Genomic DNA, 18,511 nt, shown 5'->3' on the forward strand with positions numbered 1-18,511 from the left:
AAACAAAGATTAGTTTACATTTGATACAACTCGTTTACGGTTTGTTGCCTTTTCAAAATTCAAACATGGACTGGGTATTGAAAGTCATCAGATTGTTAGCTCAAGTTGCATATTGTAAATACAGTAAATGATTTAAAATAATAATTATCAAATTGTTTAAATAAAAAAAAACTGTTCAAAGGAAAATATTTGTGTGTAGCGGAAAGTAATACTTGACAGGGTCTTGCTGTTAATTGTCATCTTGAAATGACAAATGTCAAAATTGATTATTGTTTGAGAAAGTATTGTATTTTGTGAGTGAAGAATATGTTTTTTTAGTTATTTAAATGAAATTCACACTAATTAAACATCTATAAATAGGAGAGGACATCTTCACTGTCAATACCAATTTTGTGCTTGCCTTGAGCATTATTCATCATGACTAATTTGGATGTTAGTATTCCCTTAGTTGCTCAAAAACTTATACATTTTATGACTTTACAGATATAATTAGTGCTCCACCTTTAACGTATTTTTTTATTAACAATAAGTAACGGATAACTTAACTAAACAATTTCACCCTATTACTAATATGTTTTATGCAAGTTAATAGAGCTTACATACAATCCATTCCTGTCTGATATTAGCTTTTCAACACTTATAAATTTCGAAATTTTGTTAAATTTTAATACAATTAAAAGTATATTGCATCCCATTTCCAGGTGAGCAACAGCAGCACTGACAGCAGTTCAGGGTCGACTTCTGATTCTAGCAGTAGTGGGACGTCATCTACCAGCTCAGGCTCAGGATCCAGCAGTTCTGACTCCGAATCATCCACGTCCGACGTGCCGGCCACCGTACCGCCACCTAAATCACCAGTACCTCCACCAGTGGAAGAACCCGCAAAAGAGGAGCCAAAACCTCAAAGGCCAGCAAAAGTCTCTTCATCCAGTGATGATGAAGTACCAAAACCGGAGACACCAAAACCAATGCCACCAAGACGACGATCAATCAAATCTAAAAATGCTGCATCAGTACTCGTCAAAAAACAACCAGCAGTTCCGAGGATCACAACCGGCGCAAAGTCCAAAGCGATATCAAAAACAATACCGAAAGCAAATAAAATAGATGCAAATTCACTAAAAAAGAAAAGCATTTTCTCACCCGACAACAGTTCTGAATCAGAAACTGAGAGCAAGGACAGCAAAACGTCCAAAACCAGCCCAAAGGGTTCACCGATCAACAAAAAGACCAGTATTAAATCCAGCGACGAAAAAGATACACCTTCACCATTGATGCCGGTGCAAAATGAAGATTCAAATTCCAACTCCAAGGATAGCTCTAAACGTAGAGCGAGCAGGTCAAGTGGGCCTCCATCTAAAAAAGCTTCGGAGGACAAAAGCGCGTCCTCATGCTCGTCCAGCCAATCATCAGTGGAATCTGTGTCCTCCGAGAGTGATAGCGATCGCATGGAGAAGAAAGAAGATTCCAATACAAGCAAATCCAAACCATCCTCTAATGCGAGTAGTAAGGTTAGTTGATAAGTGGAAGTAGTGTAACTACCACAGTAGAAGTTGTGATAACTGATAACCCTACTTACAACTATAGTAGTACGTAGGAAATCTTATGTACAATATTATTGCTGCAGACAAGTCTCTTTCCTTAATTGTTTTATATATTTTGATCTGTACGAGTTTGAAAAACTAAACTCGGTCTCCGAGTTAATGACCGTCATAAATTTATGCATATTTTTATAGCCACAGATATTTTTCCATATAAGCTAAAATAAGTTATTGACCTCCATTTAATAATATTGCAATCCACTTTCCAGCCGGAGACAACACCGAAGAGTGGTGATTCGAGTGACTCCGTGGGTACAATGACTCGTAAGTTGACTCGATCCTTGTCAGCCAGAGTGTCCCGGATGGCTGCCAAACCCACCAACACTGACACCGACTCAGAGGCTGATGATAAAACTGTGGAACAGAGGTTAGTTTGTATATATAGATAATAAGACATGTGTGTTAGGTCGAATTATTTCTGGCAGTATACAAGAAAACTTATGATAAAAAAAAAAGTTATCTACCTTTTTATTTTCATATATGACAGTGCAGATTAAAATTTTATTTATATGATAGTAAGGATGATAAACGCCTGGCAAAGGCTCGGGCTGCGATCGGACGCTCGCCGGTCACACCAGCTCCTCCGACCGCACCTTCAGAGAGGAGGTGTCCCGTCAGAGACTGTGACTCCAGCGGACATCTGGGTATGATACACAGACACACACACACACACACATATATATATATATATATATATAAATGTAGAATAATGTCTAAATCTTTTGGGAGTTTTAATTATAAGTTCCAAATAAAATGTCATAGACTTTCATATCGCCTGATAGCGGTTGCTGTAAAATTAAACGTCGGTTTAAATGTATATTACAATACACGAAGTAAATTAAATGAAACAACTTCATTTGAACAAATGATGTAATATTTGTTAAATGATATTAAAAATTAATTCTCGTTCGCCCGTTTCGTGTTTTTTATCGCAAAGACATCTTATACCGTTTGTTTAAATTCTTACCACAAGCTTCCATAGCCAAACAGAAGACAGATACTTTCTAGTTTTCCATTTTCAGAACGCTTCGTATAGTATACGAAACGAAATATTGTAAACAACACGTACTTAGTTTGGCGATTCAAACTTGTGATAAGGGTACAAGTAAAAACATAATGAGATCTGAGATTGTCGCGAGTATTTACACATCTCGTCTGCCCGTGATCACGGTTGCTGCAAAGTAACCGAAACGTCGGGAGCATGTAGTTAAAAATAATTAAAAACGCGTAGAAAATTTGAAAAATATTAGTTTTATTTCAAGTAAAAACATTTTTAAGTGAATGAATTTCTAACAAGAATAATTTTAACGAAAAAATTTGTTTAAAACGATGGTCCCTAACATTATCTTTATTGAACGGTCTGGTTTACATGATGTTTGTAGCCAGATGAGATGTCATGACTTGTATCGAAGTCGCCCATCGAAGCGTCCTCTCATGTTCATTATTCCAGGCGGTAAGGTCAATCGTCACTTCACCTGGGACGCTTGTCCCGTGTATCACAACGTGACGGCTGCCTGGTGCGTCGCGGCGGCCGAGGAGCGAGCAGCCGCCGCCGCGACCAGGAGGCGGGCGCTCGCCGCAATGCACCAGAGGCCCAGGGCTATGCCCACCATCGAACAACGGGCGTACCAGCTCAAGGTCAAGGTATACAACACACAAACCCGGCTTCGTATGTGCCGAATAGAAAGATAGAATACATAATTCACTTATACGAGTTACGGCACGATGGCTCAGTGGAGAAAGTGAACGGAACGCGATAATCTAGAGGTCATGGGTTCAATTTCTTTGTCCTATCGATGTATTTTTTTATTGTATAATGTCGTATGTGTATTGTCACTTGAGGTGAACGTTGTTTAATGTGAAATGTCGCTCCAGCGACTCTGCTCGCTGACATCGTTGCAGTAACTTTTCGGTACTAGTACTAAACCTACTTTGGTCTTAAACTAACCGAGTAAGTCATAGAAGTTTCTGTACCAAAACCGTGTATTTTAATTTAATGACTTTCAAGGACCTGCGTTCGAAGTGGAAGGGCAGTCAGGAGTTACGGTCGATGGCGAACAACGAGGAGTTGGGTGATGAGAGGGAGCCGGTGCTGGAAGGCTTCGCCCCCGACTACGACCTGCGGCTGTTCAGGGAAGCGCAGGCTCTGGCGGCTGTTAAGATCGAAGAGGAACTTGGAGATATATCCACCGATAAAGGCACCAGGTCCGTAGCTACCGATATCTGTACAAATGATCTGCTATCTCTTCTATCTCTCTCAAATTATTAATTTTATATATTAATTGAGCGACTAAAGAAATTCATATCATAGTAAAAAAAATGTTCGGTAAAATTTTGTTGTTTTGTCGAAAATAATGGTGTCGTACCAAAACTTTGATTTTTGACCAAAAAAAAAAAACATTTGATTAAACGTAGCGTTAAATCTTAATTATCGAGTCGTGATTGCTAATCATTTTTAAAGCTAGCCATTATATGTGTGTGTGTAATGAATGCTTGAAACTATTAAATGATGTTTTTTCTCTCTCCCTCTAAGTAGTTATTGTTCTTCGTCCAGATACGTGGTGATGGGCAAGTATCTGATGGAGGTCTGGTATCAGTCGCCGTACCCGGGCGACGCGGCTCGGGTGCCGAGGCTGTTCGTGTGTGAGTTCTGCCTGTCGCATCACAAGTGCGCGGCCGGCGCTAACAGACACAAGGCCAAGTGTGTATGGAGACATCCGCCCGGGGACGAGGTACGATCGTACGGCACACTCAGACATTCACACACTTGAATACACTCCCACACACACATACACACTTAACACACTTGTTGGCTCTCTCACACACTCACACATTCACACACTTGATAAAATCTCATACACACAAAATTGCACTTACACGTATTTACACACTTGATTACAGTCTCGCCCACTCACACCCTTATTTATTTTCACAATCAAGATAAAATCTCACACACACTACATTGCACTCACACAAATTCACATAGTCGATAATACTCTCACACACACTCACACACACTCCAGTTGTTTTTATTACCTGTGAACTGTACGCTTATTACAAATTGGTATCGAGATACTACAGACAGTTTACATTCATAGATCTCCTCAATATACTACTAAGGTAGGCCATTCCGATGAATGGAATTTTCTCGATAGAAATAGGAAATGTGTGACTATGTTACCTCGTGTAAGGTAACTTACCAACATAAACGTTATTTGAGTATAAACTGTAACAAACACACAAACATCCGAAATAATCCTATCTTATTTGTATTAGATTCATAAAATAGATGTATGAATGTAGTTCATACATTACGTTCTCTCGCGACGTGTGCGCACGAAACGCCAAACTATTATCGTCTTCTATTGATATCGAATCAAGCTCAAAGAAAAAAAGTAAATTCCTGCCAAAAACCTGTAAGTTAACATGTTATTGCGAGAGTCGTGTTAGTAATACCGATTCCCGTCGCCAGGTGTACAGGAAGGACAACCTGAGCGTGTGGCAGGTGGACGGCCGGAAACATAAGCAGTACTGCCAGCAGCTCTGTCTGTTGGCGAAGTTCTTCCTGGACCACAAGACGCTGTACTACGACGTAGAGCCCTTCCTCTTCTATGTGATGACCTGCGCTGATGATGAAGGCTGTCACATCGTTGGATATTTCAGTAAGGTGAGTTGAAACTGACGTATGGTATCCGTGGGTGGGGGAAACTAGCTGGGGTCAGTTACTACAGCCCGAACGTGGGCTGGCTCGACCGGGTAGTCAGCACCCTCTCACAGAGTCGGCGTGAAATAGTCTTTAACGGCGGCGTTTCGTCTGATGAGCGAGAGAGCCGGTTGCTATTTCCCTTTTCCCACCCTGTCTCCCTCTTCCCCAATCAAGGGTGGCAATATATCTGCAAAACTATGTTACCGATGTCCATGGGTGACGGTGACCACCTTCCATCAGGTAGGATTCACATAAAAAAGATAGATACTTCTATATCAGAAACATAGTATTATAAGGGTTATGTTGTAGATGTCTGTGGGCGCCGGTCACTGCTTACCAACAGGTAGACCGTCTGAGCGTTTGCCCATTTGGAACATAAATAATTAAATATAGGTTTGTGAAGTTTTATATCAGATCGTCAATTTTGTTTGATAGGACTAAGAATACAAATTTCTTCTCTCAACACGAAGTAAAGTTTGTTGTTTTCTTGTTTATAATTTCTTGATCCCTGTAGTTGATGACGTTTTTCCCAACGAACCCGCTAACTTGGTAGAGTTACGATTGAACTCTGAATAAGTGTAAACACATCAAATAAAATTAATAGAGCTTGGAGTCCCTCACTCCAATAGTTCCAGAAGAAGACAAGAAGTATAACTTCGTGAGTTAGAATGAAAACAGGAAGACGTAGAAATTGATTTTTAGGAGATTTTCAATGTTTCTTTAAGACAAACTTTATTAACATTACAAGTCACAATTCATTACTCGCATGCGTTCACGCGTTCCCTCTCGCTCTATCTCTTTTTATCCCCCCCCCCCCCCAAAAGGAGCATTAAAGATTGTTCAATGTTGTTGGAAGTCGCATAAGAAATATAACTTCAATAATGTAACCAAAGAGTGTTATTTAATACATTACAAAATAACATAACTAACGTAAAATTAATATTTAAGTATGAAATTTATTAATTTTCTAACTAAAACTCGAAAAAACTAACGTGTAGTAAGAGAATTCATCTACAAAACCTGGATTTGAACTGTCGCGTCCTTTGCGAATTAAATATTCTATGTACTGTATAATAATATTATTATCTGTATTAATGACTGTTAGTCTCATTGCAAGGTTCGTTATATCGTGGATTATCAAATAAGTAATCTTAATGAAATGATATTCGAACTTAATGTTTTTCCTCACCTACCCTCACCGTCGCTGACGTTTTAAAACAGGGATTTGTATGCTATATGTCAAACGATACATTCTATATTGTCTATGACTGCTTTGTGATTGTTCTATGGATAAAAAAATATGATTTATTTACCGAAATGTGATTATTTTGTATTTTAACTACTAATTTGTATTTTATCTTCCAGTTATATATCAAGAATGGATCCTATTTTCTCAGTAATTATGTATATAGTATTACTTTTGGTTTAATGTGGTTATGTTTTATAAGCCGCTAATAATCTTCATTAAATAAGAAGTTTTATATATATGTGAAAATTGAATTTTGATACTGAAAATTCATAGAACATTAAATATGTTACTAAATTATATGTAGTTCGTGATGTCCCGCTCTTGCAAAGTTCGTGCACTAAAATGAAAGTCCCATCCAAATAGATCCAGTTTGGATTACCCCAAAAAATATATTAGAACTAAAAATATTTTAGGACTTTAATTTTTTTTATAAAAATCAACCACAATCTTATGAATTAATTGATTATCAAAAATTATGTCCATATAATTTTCTGTCACGTACTAAGTTTTATATTTTAATACAATATCCTTAAATGTCTATTTAACACCAAACATCGTATTCCATGATGTAAATTGTAGTTAACATCATTGTACTACAATACTACACCATTCAGAATCAGCTGTGGGTTCAACGCCCGGCACGCCTTGTCTGTGATCTGGATTTAGATGTTAATAGTACTGTTACAAGTATTACATATAAGGAACAACACATACAGATCATATATACAGTCGGTACATAAAGAAGTCTATGTATTTTATGTTGTGGTATTATATATATTGTATATTGGCTGTGCATAAAGGACGGCAGACAATTCTCCCCCAGCCTCACACCCCGTCTAGCCTGGAGGGGAGGGGGTAGCCTGGGGGAGGGGAGTCGAGACGGAACTGACCTATGACACCCAAAATATATAATCAATTGGCGACGGTCGGTGCTGAATGTGTGTGTATCTGTATATAGACATATGTAGATATTGATTGAGTGTCTTCATTGTATTTGAAATTGTCATAACAATGAAATAATCTCTTTTTTTAAAGTCGCTTATATAATAAAACCTAGTATATAACAGATATATTGGTAAGAAAATAAGTATTTTCTCAGTATATCTGTTTTAATGTATCACATCACCGCCAGTCTAGTTTTAAAACTACAGTGATGTTTAATACAATCAATTCACATTCATTAAACATTATCTAGGAATGATTCGTGCAGACTATTTTGGATCTTATATCGTTAACTATACGTTTTAAATTCGAATAAATGTTATAAATTTGAAACCCAACAAAGGTTTTTTTCAAATCAATGTAATTCATATTTTATGTACCTACTTTTAAAGTTTAAATTCCTTTGTAATATGTCTTACGCTCATTTACTAGTGCTACGCCGTAGCGTCGTAGCACTACAGCGTAAATGTGACAGCTCGTAGACCCGCTACGACGTAGTGCATATAACGTATGTGTATAGGTGTAGTGAATTCATGAAATACTCCTATGTATAGTTATTAATTTACTCTTAATAAAAAAGTTATTTTAAAGTAAACCGATTCTAGTGAGGTTCGTTTAATTTTATATATAATAAACATTGTTTGATAGGAAGAATCGTTTAGAATTATGATAATTAATTAAATATAATCAGTTTGAGAACAATATAAACTGTGAGTCCCCGTTGACGGCAGCCAGACTGTTTAAAATCAATATCAAGATATAGTATGATAAGTCTGGAATGGAATCCGTACACAGACGTCGAGACAGCGGGGTCGGGGTCGACGAACCCAGGGCTGCCACCGGTTATAGATTGGGAGGTTTTTATTTATAATGCCACGCTGTGTTTCATGAAAGGAACCTTCTTTAACTCGTTAAATTTAACTGATATGTATGTCGATTAAGTAGTTACTTGACTATTCATTGTATACGACCATTTCCATATAAATGTTTCTTAGTCGTGATTTCCCAGTATATTAATTTTAGGAAAGATATTTATTTTTTCTGTAATTTTGATACATTGTTTTATATAAAGTTTACCATATTTGAGACATTTACTATTTTCTAAAAAGACAGCGGACAGTCAAAAGTACACAGACAGACATTCAGATGAGTTGTATACTGACAGACAGCTTCCCAAATGTTTGATAACCTCTGACCCGTTATTTCACACCTTAATTTTTTCATTCAAATACACGAAAACGAATCGCAAAGTACTATAAACTCTATGAGAGTTAGCTCTATGAGAGTGTTAATATCCAAGCCCAGAGCTAAATGTATGTAATTTTTTAGACAATGAAGTGAAATTAATCTCGATTTAGTTAATGATATCAGATATTTTCTATATTCATAGAAATAAATTTATTATTGCAATAAATATATACGATTTATAACTGTTTAGTGAACACACCAATCGCTTATCTCGATCCCTAGATCCCTTCATCTCAAGACGGCTAGACGGCAGTCTGAGAGAAGTCCCACCGTCTCGTCTAACCTCCGACCCCGAACAGTCACATGTTTACAAAATACAAACCCCATACAATACACGCGACCTATCATTATATTATATTATAATAAGTGATTTACTTTCATAAAAAATATAATATGTCGTAAAACAATTGACATTCATACATTTATTATATCAGATTTCTATTGTTATAGACATATATGTATATTAGGTTAGTTATATTTAAATGAAACTAATATTTTTCGGATAAACTAAGTGGATTTTTATTATTTAAAAAAACTACATAATCCGAAAAACCATTGCTGAAAAGTAACCGAAACGTCGGGATTATGTAGTTTTTTTAAATAATAAAAATCCGCGTAGTGTATCCGAATAATATTAGTTTCATTTAAATGAATAAAACTCGCGAAAATCTTAGATCTCATTAGGTTAGTAATAATAATTCTCTCGATACAATTAATGCCTGATCAGAGCATAAGCAATCGTCTGCTGTTAGTGTAAAAGAGCAGACCCCACATTCATATTCATCACTAAAACGCAGACATGTTATAAGCGTTTTATTTATGTCCTTCGGGGTTCCCCTCAAAAAGACATTCGAACACATAATACACCCTGCACCCTACACCCTCCGCCCTCCACCCCTGTCACAATCCACGGATGTAAACACTGATGTCTAGACGTAACGCAATAAATCTAGAATGTACCAACCTTCATTAAACTCCACAACCCCGGGCAGGAATTCGCTATCTGAAACTTCTTCGCAGTCACTTCGACTGTTTGATTATTGTCGAATTATTCGACTGACGAATGTTTCAAATAGTTTTTTGTTAACTAAGCTATATAATATTCGTTCGCAGGAGAAAAACTCGTTCTTGAACTACAACGTGTCTTGTATACTGACCCTACCGCCCTACCAGCGTCAGGGCTACGGCAGGCTGCTCATCGATTTCAGTGAGTAGTATATATGATAATATATTTTGGAGCCATTCATACGTTGCGAGGTAAACGTGTCAAATGTTTACCAATACCTGAATATTACCTGAGCGGTCAAGTCAGGTGCGAGGGGCCCGTTCACATCGATCGATGCAACGGTAGGTATAGATCGCCCGCCGTCTAGACTAACACTACAGATGCGCGGAATTTTGATGCCTACATTATATGTTACGTTTAGATTCGTATAATTCGTCTCGTGTCTGTTATTGCGGAAGGTTCAAGAGGTTTATTTATTAAGAATTATATGTCCTTACGATATTAATTATGTATTTCGTTAGTCTTCTTTTCAACTCCGTTATTTGATTTCATTGCAAACCCATATTAATTGTATAAAATACCTATTTGTATAAATTGTAGGATTATATTTTTAAATTTAAATAAAATTAGGTGTACATGTTATTAATCCGTAAAGTGACTCTGTTTGGGGTTATACTTGACCTGCCTCAATGTTTACGTTTCTCAATCAGGTTACCTCTTAACTAAAGTGGAGGGTAAAGTGGGTTCGCCGGAGACCCCGCTGTCGGACCTGGGGCTCATATCGTACAGGTCATACTGGAAGGAGGCTCTATTGAAGAGGCTCTGTTCGGCGTCAGGGTCGACTCTATGCATACGAGACCTCAGCAAGGACCTGGCGATCGCGTCCTCGGACATCGTGTCCACCTTGCAGGAACGCGGCTTAATGAAATACTGGAAGGGAAAACACATAGTGCTGAAAAAACAGGTGCGGCTACGATGCGATTGGTCACGTTATGTAATGTCCATTGTGTATATGACATTGTATATATGTGGTTGTTGGGGCAGGAGGTGCTAGAGGAGGCGAGCCGGCGCGCCTCCAGAGCTCGCAGCGTTGAGCCTTCCTGTCTGCGGTGGTGGAGCTCGGCCCGCTGACGCCGCGCCCCCCGCGCCCCCCCGCGGAACTCACGGCACGCACGACCCAGGAGACCAACAAGACGCCGCCGGCCTAGGAGACCCAACTCCTCGGCCGCGAGGGCACTGCTTTAACACGCACGCCGGGTGTGCTCCACCCGGGGACGAGGTTGAAGGGTCTACTCTAGGTAACTAGCTTATGTATTATACAGTCTGTCTGATTTACAGAGACTAGGACATTTATACTTGTTATGGGACTGTGTCTGCGGACTATGTGGCTACGGAGAACTGTTCACTCAATGTGAGGATGTGTCGGATAGTGTATAGTGGATTGCTGAAGTTATTGTGTCAATCTATGTGAGTTCTGCTCTTCTTATAGACTCAGTCGCCTGGACCTGTTTGAACTATTTGTTGGGTAGTTTTAAGTGCTAAGTATAAGTTTATCTCCAAGTGTTCTATATTATTAAGTCGGACTTTTCTGGTAATGAAGCTATTTTTAGGCATGCACCAGAAAATTCTCTCGAATCAATAAGCTGCCTGATGATGAGAAGATTATAATGTTTAAAGGGACATTAGGTATTTGAATGTTGGACATGTAAGTTATCGTAGCGGAAAGATTTACCCAGCATCCAATATGAGAGAAATGTACATAGTACCAGGAACTTATGGAAACTGAGATAATGATTTGTTGGTATTTAAACTAATTTTCACTTAAGATAACTGATGTCTGACAACCATTGTGACATAACCCCTTAAATTCATGATGAATCTTGTAGTTTGTAGAGAATAAGAAAGATTTGAGGATCTTATTAATATGGATATATGATTTCGGTTCTAGGCTAAAAATGTCTTGTTAATATAAATTGTTAGTTGATGTTTATTACGTTGTATAAATAAATTTAAAAAATTAATTTTATAATAAAATACTATTTTTAATGCAATATATCTTAATTATAATAAGAAAAGTTATCTAGATAAGAGTTTTATTAATCTTACAAATTAATTTAACAATGTATGTGTGTGTGTCTGCGTGTGTGTCTGTGTGTGTGTACATATGATGCATAAAGCCCGATATTAGCTGATTGGTGTAAGAAATAATTACAATAGGTTTAGACGAATCACAGAGATGGATAAGTTTTAAATAATATATATTTTGCTCGCACAACAACAGCACTATTATAAATAAAAAACATTGACTTAAAACGTAATTCCAAGTAATGTTGTTAGCTGATCCTATCGATTTTACTTGGAATAATAAACTACCCTCACCGAACTAGATAGTGTTTTTAAGAGGAATAATTCTCTATTTTTAGCTTCCACCGTCAGCTTCCAATCAATTGATCGCTTTCATTTTGTTTGCAAGTTATAAATATATTTCTTATAAGATTTTGGGACCTCGTCATATCAAAATACTATAAGTGCTTCAACTAACTATACGTTTACTATAAGTTTGTATAGCTATAGCTAACTACGAAATGAGCGTTTAAAAATATTAATTTATGAAACAACATCGATACTAACACGTGAGAAGATTAACGAATTAAAAACTACAAACGCTCCGTATTTAGTTTGACGATGATTACATGTGGTAAGCAAACTGTATTGTCTTTTTTTTAACAAGTGTTTGTTTACGATAATATAAAAAAAAATACAATAATTAAAAATATATATATATATATATATATTAAATCGATTTTCTTGAAGACTGTGTACAACCTTAAGTCTGTTTAATTTACGTGTTATTTAAAAAAATGTCTTTTTCATATAAATTGCATTTAGGAACACAAATAATAATTTTAAATTTCGCTTAACAGATGTTTAGGATAAATATTACATAATAAGAAATATTTTTATGTTATCTAGTTAAAATTAAAGCGGTTTAATCTAATTCTTAGGATAAAAAGTTCACTGATACCAGGATTCCAACCTGATAGGTAGATCCATTCGCGTTACCAGTACGCCATGGCTTAGTTAGAAAAACAAATGAAACGTGCTCCGGAGGTAGCAGGTTTGGAGCCCGTTTGTGTCAATTAATTTATCTTTCTGTATCTATTCCACTTTGAACTGTATATTTAAAGAGAATAAGGTCGTTTTTCGTCATATATGACTCTTTTAGACAAATATTTAAGAATTTATAGGTATTATTGCGGAGTAGATTTTGAAGTGAGATTGAAATTAAGAAACAACACTAGCAGTAGTATTTGGATTTGTTTATTTTAGAAGAATGATATTAGAATAAAATAAACATATTCTCTTAATTAAATCTGATTAAGTTTATGTAAAAAAATTAGGTAAAAACTATTACCGACAAACCTTCGAACTGTTACTTACGTTTTACTTCTTACTAATATTGGTCTAAATTAATTTTATAATGTCTGATGAGAAATAAATGTTATAATGTACATATTGTAATAAAGTACTTAATAATAACTAATTTATATTATAGTTTCAATAAAATTAATTTTATCTATTGTCTGTATTTTTATTTCAAATCGTCCAGCTAAAAAATTTACGTTCGTAAATTGATCGAGGATGTTATTGAAATTAAACAAGGTTTTCCGGATAACTAGGAGATTTTTTTTTAAATATTTTTATTAAATTTTCTCGACGTTTCGATTACTTAGTTTCTTAAGTAATTTTTAAAATAAAATAATAAAAAAAACACGCACGTGTCTGAAATACTTTGTGTTTTTTTAATGTGTCCACATGAAAATCTTAAATATTATAAAATAAATTAAATGATATAATAGAAACGAAATAAAACATAATAATTATCAAATATATATATGACAAAAATCATTACATTCACCTGTTGTTAGTTCCGAACGCAAACGAACCCGCGGTACGAGTGCATGTCCCAATAACTTATTGTTTGAATATAAAATGGGTGAAGCATTAAAACGACTGTTTTTAAGACTAAATAACAGTTTAATAAAAATTAAGTCCTATCATAATGTGATAAGGCTTAAAATTCATGTAATAATTTTTTACAAGCTTTAAAAAATTTCAAATATCTTCAAAATTAAAAAACAGATTCGTCGTTTTGTAGCTAAATTGTTTTAGACATAAAATATTTCCCTTTATTTGTGGTTCACAGTAATTTAATAGTCCTAAAGGCAAAGGTTGAAAGTTTGGGAGTCGACATATCAAAACATTAAAACTAATTTTTTTTTTAAACAAAATTTTATTTAAAAGGTTTATTTATACTTCAATTAATATTTAAATTAAAAAAACCCAGTGCATTTTTATGTTATGATGATTTCTTTATGGTGAAATCGAATACTTTCGCGAGTACTCATTTAAATGAAACTAGTATTTTTCAGATTGCTTTTCGTATTTTATTATTTTTAAAAACTGCGTAAACAAAATGTTAGTTTCATTCTTTATTGCTGTTTGTTGAAGAACATTTTCCTCCTCATAGTGCTGAGAATTCTCCAAATCCCAAGACCTTTAACCTGTTTGTTGTGTGATTTGGTTCATAACTTGCCACCGATATGTATTTATCAAATCGAAGATTTTTAGAGCATAATTGTAGCATAATCTGTCTCATTTAGGTCGGAAAATTTTAATAAAAAGAGAAATCTATATTATAAAGTTTTTAAATAACCTTCGTTAATATTATAATTTGTGAAGATTTATACATATGTATATGAAAATCTGTTAGCACTCAGTACGCGCCGCGGCGACGGAATCTCGGTGTGAGCGTACCCTTCACAAACGGCGATTGGCGTGGATCGTGAAACGTAAAAATCGTTTTATTCGATTTATAAAAAAGGTAATATAGTTTTAAATCTCTGCATATACTTTTATCCTCTGATAAGTTTTTTCAAACGTCCGATCGTGTTGTAATTTTTAGGGGATGACAATAATAAATATTTCGAAATATCAACAGAAGGAGAGTCTACCAACTATCCTATCTATAAAACATAACTCTGAATGTAAGTTACGACTGTCTCATTAACAATTTCCTTTTAGAGAGTAGATAACTGTCATTGATAGAAACGATGTGTGAAAAATTAATCTGTAAAATAATATTATATATTTTAACATAATCAATTTGGAACAGACACATGCTGTAGATTCAATTTCACGTAGACAATTTGTTGCCGATATTGATTGTTATAAACATTCAAAAAGCCATTTCCCTAACGAGTAATTTCCGTAGTGGCCCGCAGACATTTTCACTTAGCGCGGAGTAGCGGATATCTCAGAACAAAATCAATTATAAAATGATTTAATTTCTATTATAAATATTTAATTCTTAAAAAAACTAATAAGCGACTAATCTAAAATATAAAACTATTCCTGATGTGGTCGTATTTGTTAAAAAATTAATTAATTTTTGATTAATCTATATAAATATAAAAAAAATTACAACCGTAGCTAACCCAACACTATAAACGGTGCTATTACTATATATTATGTTTGTTTGTTTGTTAACAAAGCACAAAGTTACTGAACAGATTTACAATAATATTTTATTGTACTTTTAAATGTGGAAAAACTTTTTACATTATAAGCGTTGTATAGTTAACATCAGAGAAGATATTCTTACGACAAAATATTGTCAAAAAATACTTATATATAATATCTATAAGTTGATTATTAACTAAACTAGTATAATTTACGAATATATTTTTATCATATCCAACTCGGCAACAAGTGTGAGCGTGATATTGTGTAGAAACAGCTCATTCCTGGAATATTAATTATATCAAACATCCAGTCAACCGTTCAGAAATACGGTACCGGTGATGGCAAAAAAAACACACTACTATATATTGAATAAAATTAATGTTATTTATATAAAGTGATCTACGCTCAATTAATTATGCGAGCGGTCGCGTGTCTGATGGAAATCATACAGCATAGACTTAAATTGGATCGAGAATAAATAATATATAACAAACGAAAACCAGCGATAAAACATTACTATCAGGAGGTAATTGTATTATTTTTAACTATTATTTATACGCAATTATTCTGTTGAAATTTTATGGTTGATACAGTTATTTGAAAATTATCTAAGTTCAATAAATTTTTTATGTGAAAACAAATACTTAGCCCGTTCAGAAATCATAACATAATTAATGTTGCCTTATCAATTATTTATTTTCTCCTAATATATTTTTTATCCATCACACAAATATTTACTCTACATATATGAAATGTCATAAAAAGACTAATATACTTGTTAAAGCAGTTGTAATAGTCTTAATGTATGTCTGTTTTCATAGTTCTCGCTTAAAGTAATGGATACTTTGAGCAATTGAATAATAATAAAGATGCTATAAATCTAAGCAACTGGGACATAGTCGTTCTGTGAACCGCAAATAGAGATTTATCTGCCGTCTTTAACTATCGTTGCGAATGCAACCATCAGCTTTGAAATACGCGTTCGTATTATACAGGAAATGAAATGAAAAATAAAAATATTTGAATTACAATATCTATTTATGTAGATTACTGTTTAAAAAAAATTAAAAGTCCAGCTAGCATCGATCATAGTAAGCAGTTTCTATCGAAATAATAATGTTGAAAGCTCGCATACGACATTTATCTTATAGGTACCTAACTAAACAAAAATTACAAATGTATTGAGAAAGTGAATCATTTCAGAAATGTTATTTGAGTTTAAGTTCTAAGTTGTATGGACATTAGAATATTAACACTATAGGTGAGTCGGTTGGAATTATTAAATTATTGTTGAAAATTAACAAAAAATTATTAAACACTATCTATCGTTGTCTATCGTTATTTTTTATGCTCGTTTTAACTTAAAAACAATCTTAACAATAGTATACTGTATTGTATTTAACAGGATGTTTTCGAATCTTTACATCAATTATATAGAAAGTCAAAATTTGCAGTTGTTAGATAAGAAAAGTATTAAAATAGCATGAAGTTATGATTTAGCTTATCTCATTGTGAAGTAGGGGACGCCTAAACCATGCCTTGAAGAAAACGAACTGACCACAAGGTATTTGCAATCGTCTCGATTAAAATCTACGGGAACAACAACACAAGTAAAGCATGAAGATCGCGGAAGCCAGACAGGGAGAAATTGTAAAGAAATATATATATATATATATATATAGATTATTACACTATTAATATTTAAAAACATTAATAAGGTAATTTATATATAAAGTAAGTATATTTTAGGTGTGTCTTATAATGAAGGCAATAGACATTCGTTAAAGTTAAGCCTAGCTACATGTCTCGTTAGTTCGTGTAACCGCCCTTGGTCCTGTAACCTTCGACCGCTGGAGGTGATGTCCTCACGTCATTGTCTGTTCCATGAACCTTGGAGTGTTCACCTCACGCGCCGGGCTCGTTTGTTATGACTGCTTTATATTATTGGACCCGTCGCGAAAAACAATGAGATAATTTGTGGATACGTTGCTTGAATCATGTAAGTATTTATTTATTTATTAGTATATCATTTATATATTCGTTGTCCCGTTAAATAACTGTAATGAATCAAACTAAATATTTAATCAATTTTAATAGAAAAAACTTAAACTTTTCTTGACATGGGAAACATATATTTTTGACAAGTATTCCAAAGATACATCAATTGTGTTATCATACACCTTCTGGTCTTAAATTATTTATACTAGTTCCTGTATAAAACACTGTTTCTTCAACAAATCCTAACTCAACGGCTATTAAGATCTGTAATAAATCCTCAATATTATTAGAACTCGTATATTATGCTTAAAACTCGGTACAAATATAATATAAAAAAATAGAAACGGTGTCAGGTAGTAACTTTCTTTCTTCTGGCAGGTTACAGTGTCCGTGGTCAGAAGTCAACTTGAAAAAATATATTAAAATTGTAATCATGTAACACGAATCTTAAATTTAAATTAGAAAACATAGAATGAGAAATTCATCGACACGAGCGGGATTGAACCTGTAACATCCGGAATATCGCATTTCAGTTGCTTCACCAATTAAACTATCGTGTCCTGTTACTTCACCGATCAAACTATCGTGTCCTGTTACTTCACCGATCAAACTATCGTGTCCTGTTACTTCACCGATCAAACTATCGTGTCCTGTTACTTCACCGATCAAACTATCGTGTTCTGTTACTTCACCAATCAAACTATCGTGTCCTGTTACTTCACCGATCAAACTATCGTGTCCTGTTACTTCACCGATCAAACTATCGTGTCCTGTTACTTCACCGATCAAACTATCGTGTTCTGTTACTTCACCAATCAAACTATCGTGTTCTGTTACTTCACCGATCAAACTATCGTCTCCTGTTACTTCACCGATCAAACTATCGTGTCCTGTTACTTCACCGATCAAACTATCGTGTCCTGTTACTTCACCGATCAAACTATCGTGTCCTGTTACTTCACCGATCAAACTATCGTGTTCTGTTACTTCACCAATCAAACTATCGTGTCCTGTTACTTCACCGATCAAACTATCGTGTCCTGTTACTTCACCGATCAAACTATCGTGTCCTGTTACTTCACCGATCAAACTATCGTGTCCTGTTACTTCACCGATCAAACTATCGTGTCCTGTTACTTCACCGATCAAACTATCGTGTTCTGTTACTTCACCAATCAAACTATCGTGTCCTGTTACTTCACCGATCAAACTATCGTGTCCTGTTACTTCACCGA

At 34.8% G+C, this 18,511-nt stretch overlaps 1 protein-coding gene across 3 annotated transcripts; it reads left to right on the top strand.

The window, feature by feature from the left end:
• The first annotated feature begins 251 nt into the window (after window positions 1-251).
• On the top strand, window positions 252-13,333 carry LOC116768577 (histone acetyltransferase KAT7). 3 transcript variants are annotated; one of them, XM_032659319.2, is made up of 11 exons: window positions 252-432; window positions 702-1,511; window positions 1,811-1,968; window positions 2,118-2,245; window positions 3,052-3,245; window positions 3,610-3,806; window positions 4,135-4,333; window positions 5,074-5,268; window positions 9,860-9,953; window positions 10,463-10,716; window positions 10,797-13,333. In XM_032659319.2, the coding sequence occupies exons 1-11, from the start codon at window positions 418-420 to the stop codon at window positions 10,881-10,883; spliced, it is 2,331 nt and encodes a 776-aa protein (XP_032515210.2). In that variant the 5' UTR covers window positions 252-417; the 3' UTR covers window positions 10,884-13,333. The 3 variants fall into 3 exon arrangements, with proteins under 3 accessions (XP_032515210.2, XP_032515211.2, XP_032515212.2); XM_032659320.2 differs by having other exon boundaries at window positions 4,138-4,333; XM_032659321.2 differs by having other exon boundaries at window positions 4,156-4,333.
• Window positions 13,334-18,511: the final 5,178 nt, after the last annotated feature.

The sequence above is a fragment of the Danaus plexippus genome, chromosome 4, assembly GCF_018135715.1.
Source record: "Danaus plexippus chromosome 4, MEX_DaPlex, whole genome shotgun sequence".
Classification (NCBI taxonomy): domain Eukaryota; kingdom Metazoa; phylum Arthropoda; class Insecta; order Lepidoptera; family Nymphalidae; genus Danaus; species Danaus plexippus.

Coding starts and splice junctions, on each gene's coding strand:
- LOC116768577 (XM_032659319.2), top strand. Junction 4,334..5,073: donor GACATCCGCCCGGGGACGAG/GTACGATCGTAC, acceptor TCCCGTCGCCAG/GTGTACAGGAAGGACAACCT. Junction 5,269..9,859: donor TCGTTGGATATTTCAGTAAG/GTGAGTTGAAAC, acceptor ATTCGTTCGCAG/GAGAAAAACTCGTTCTTGAA.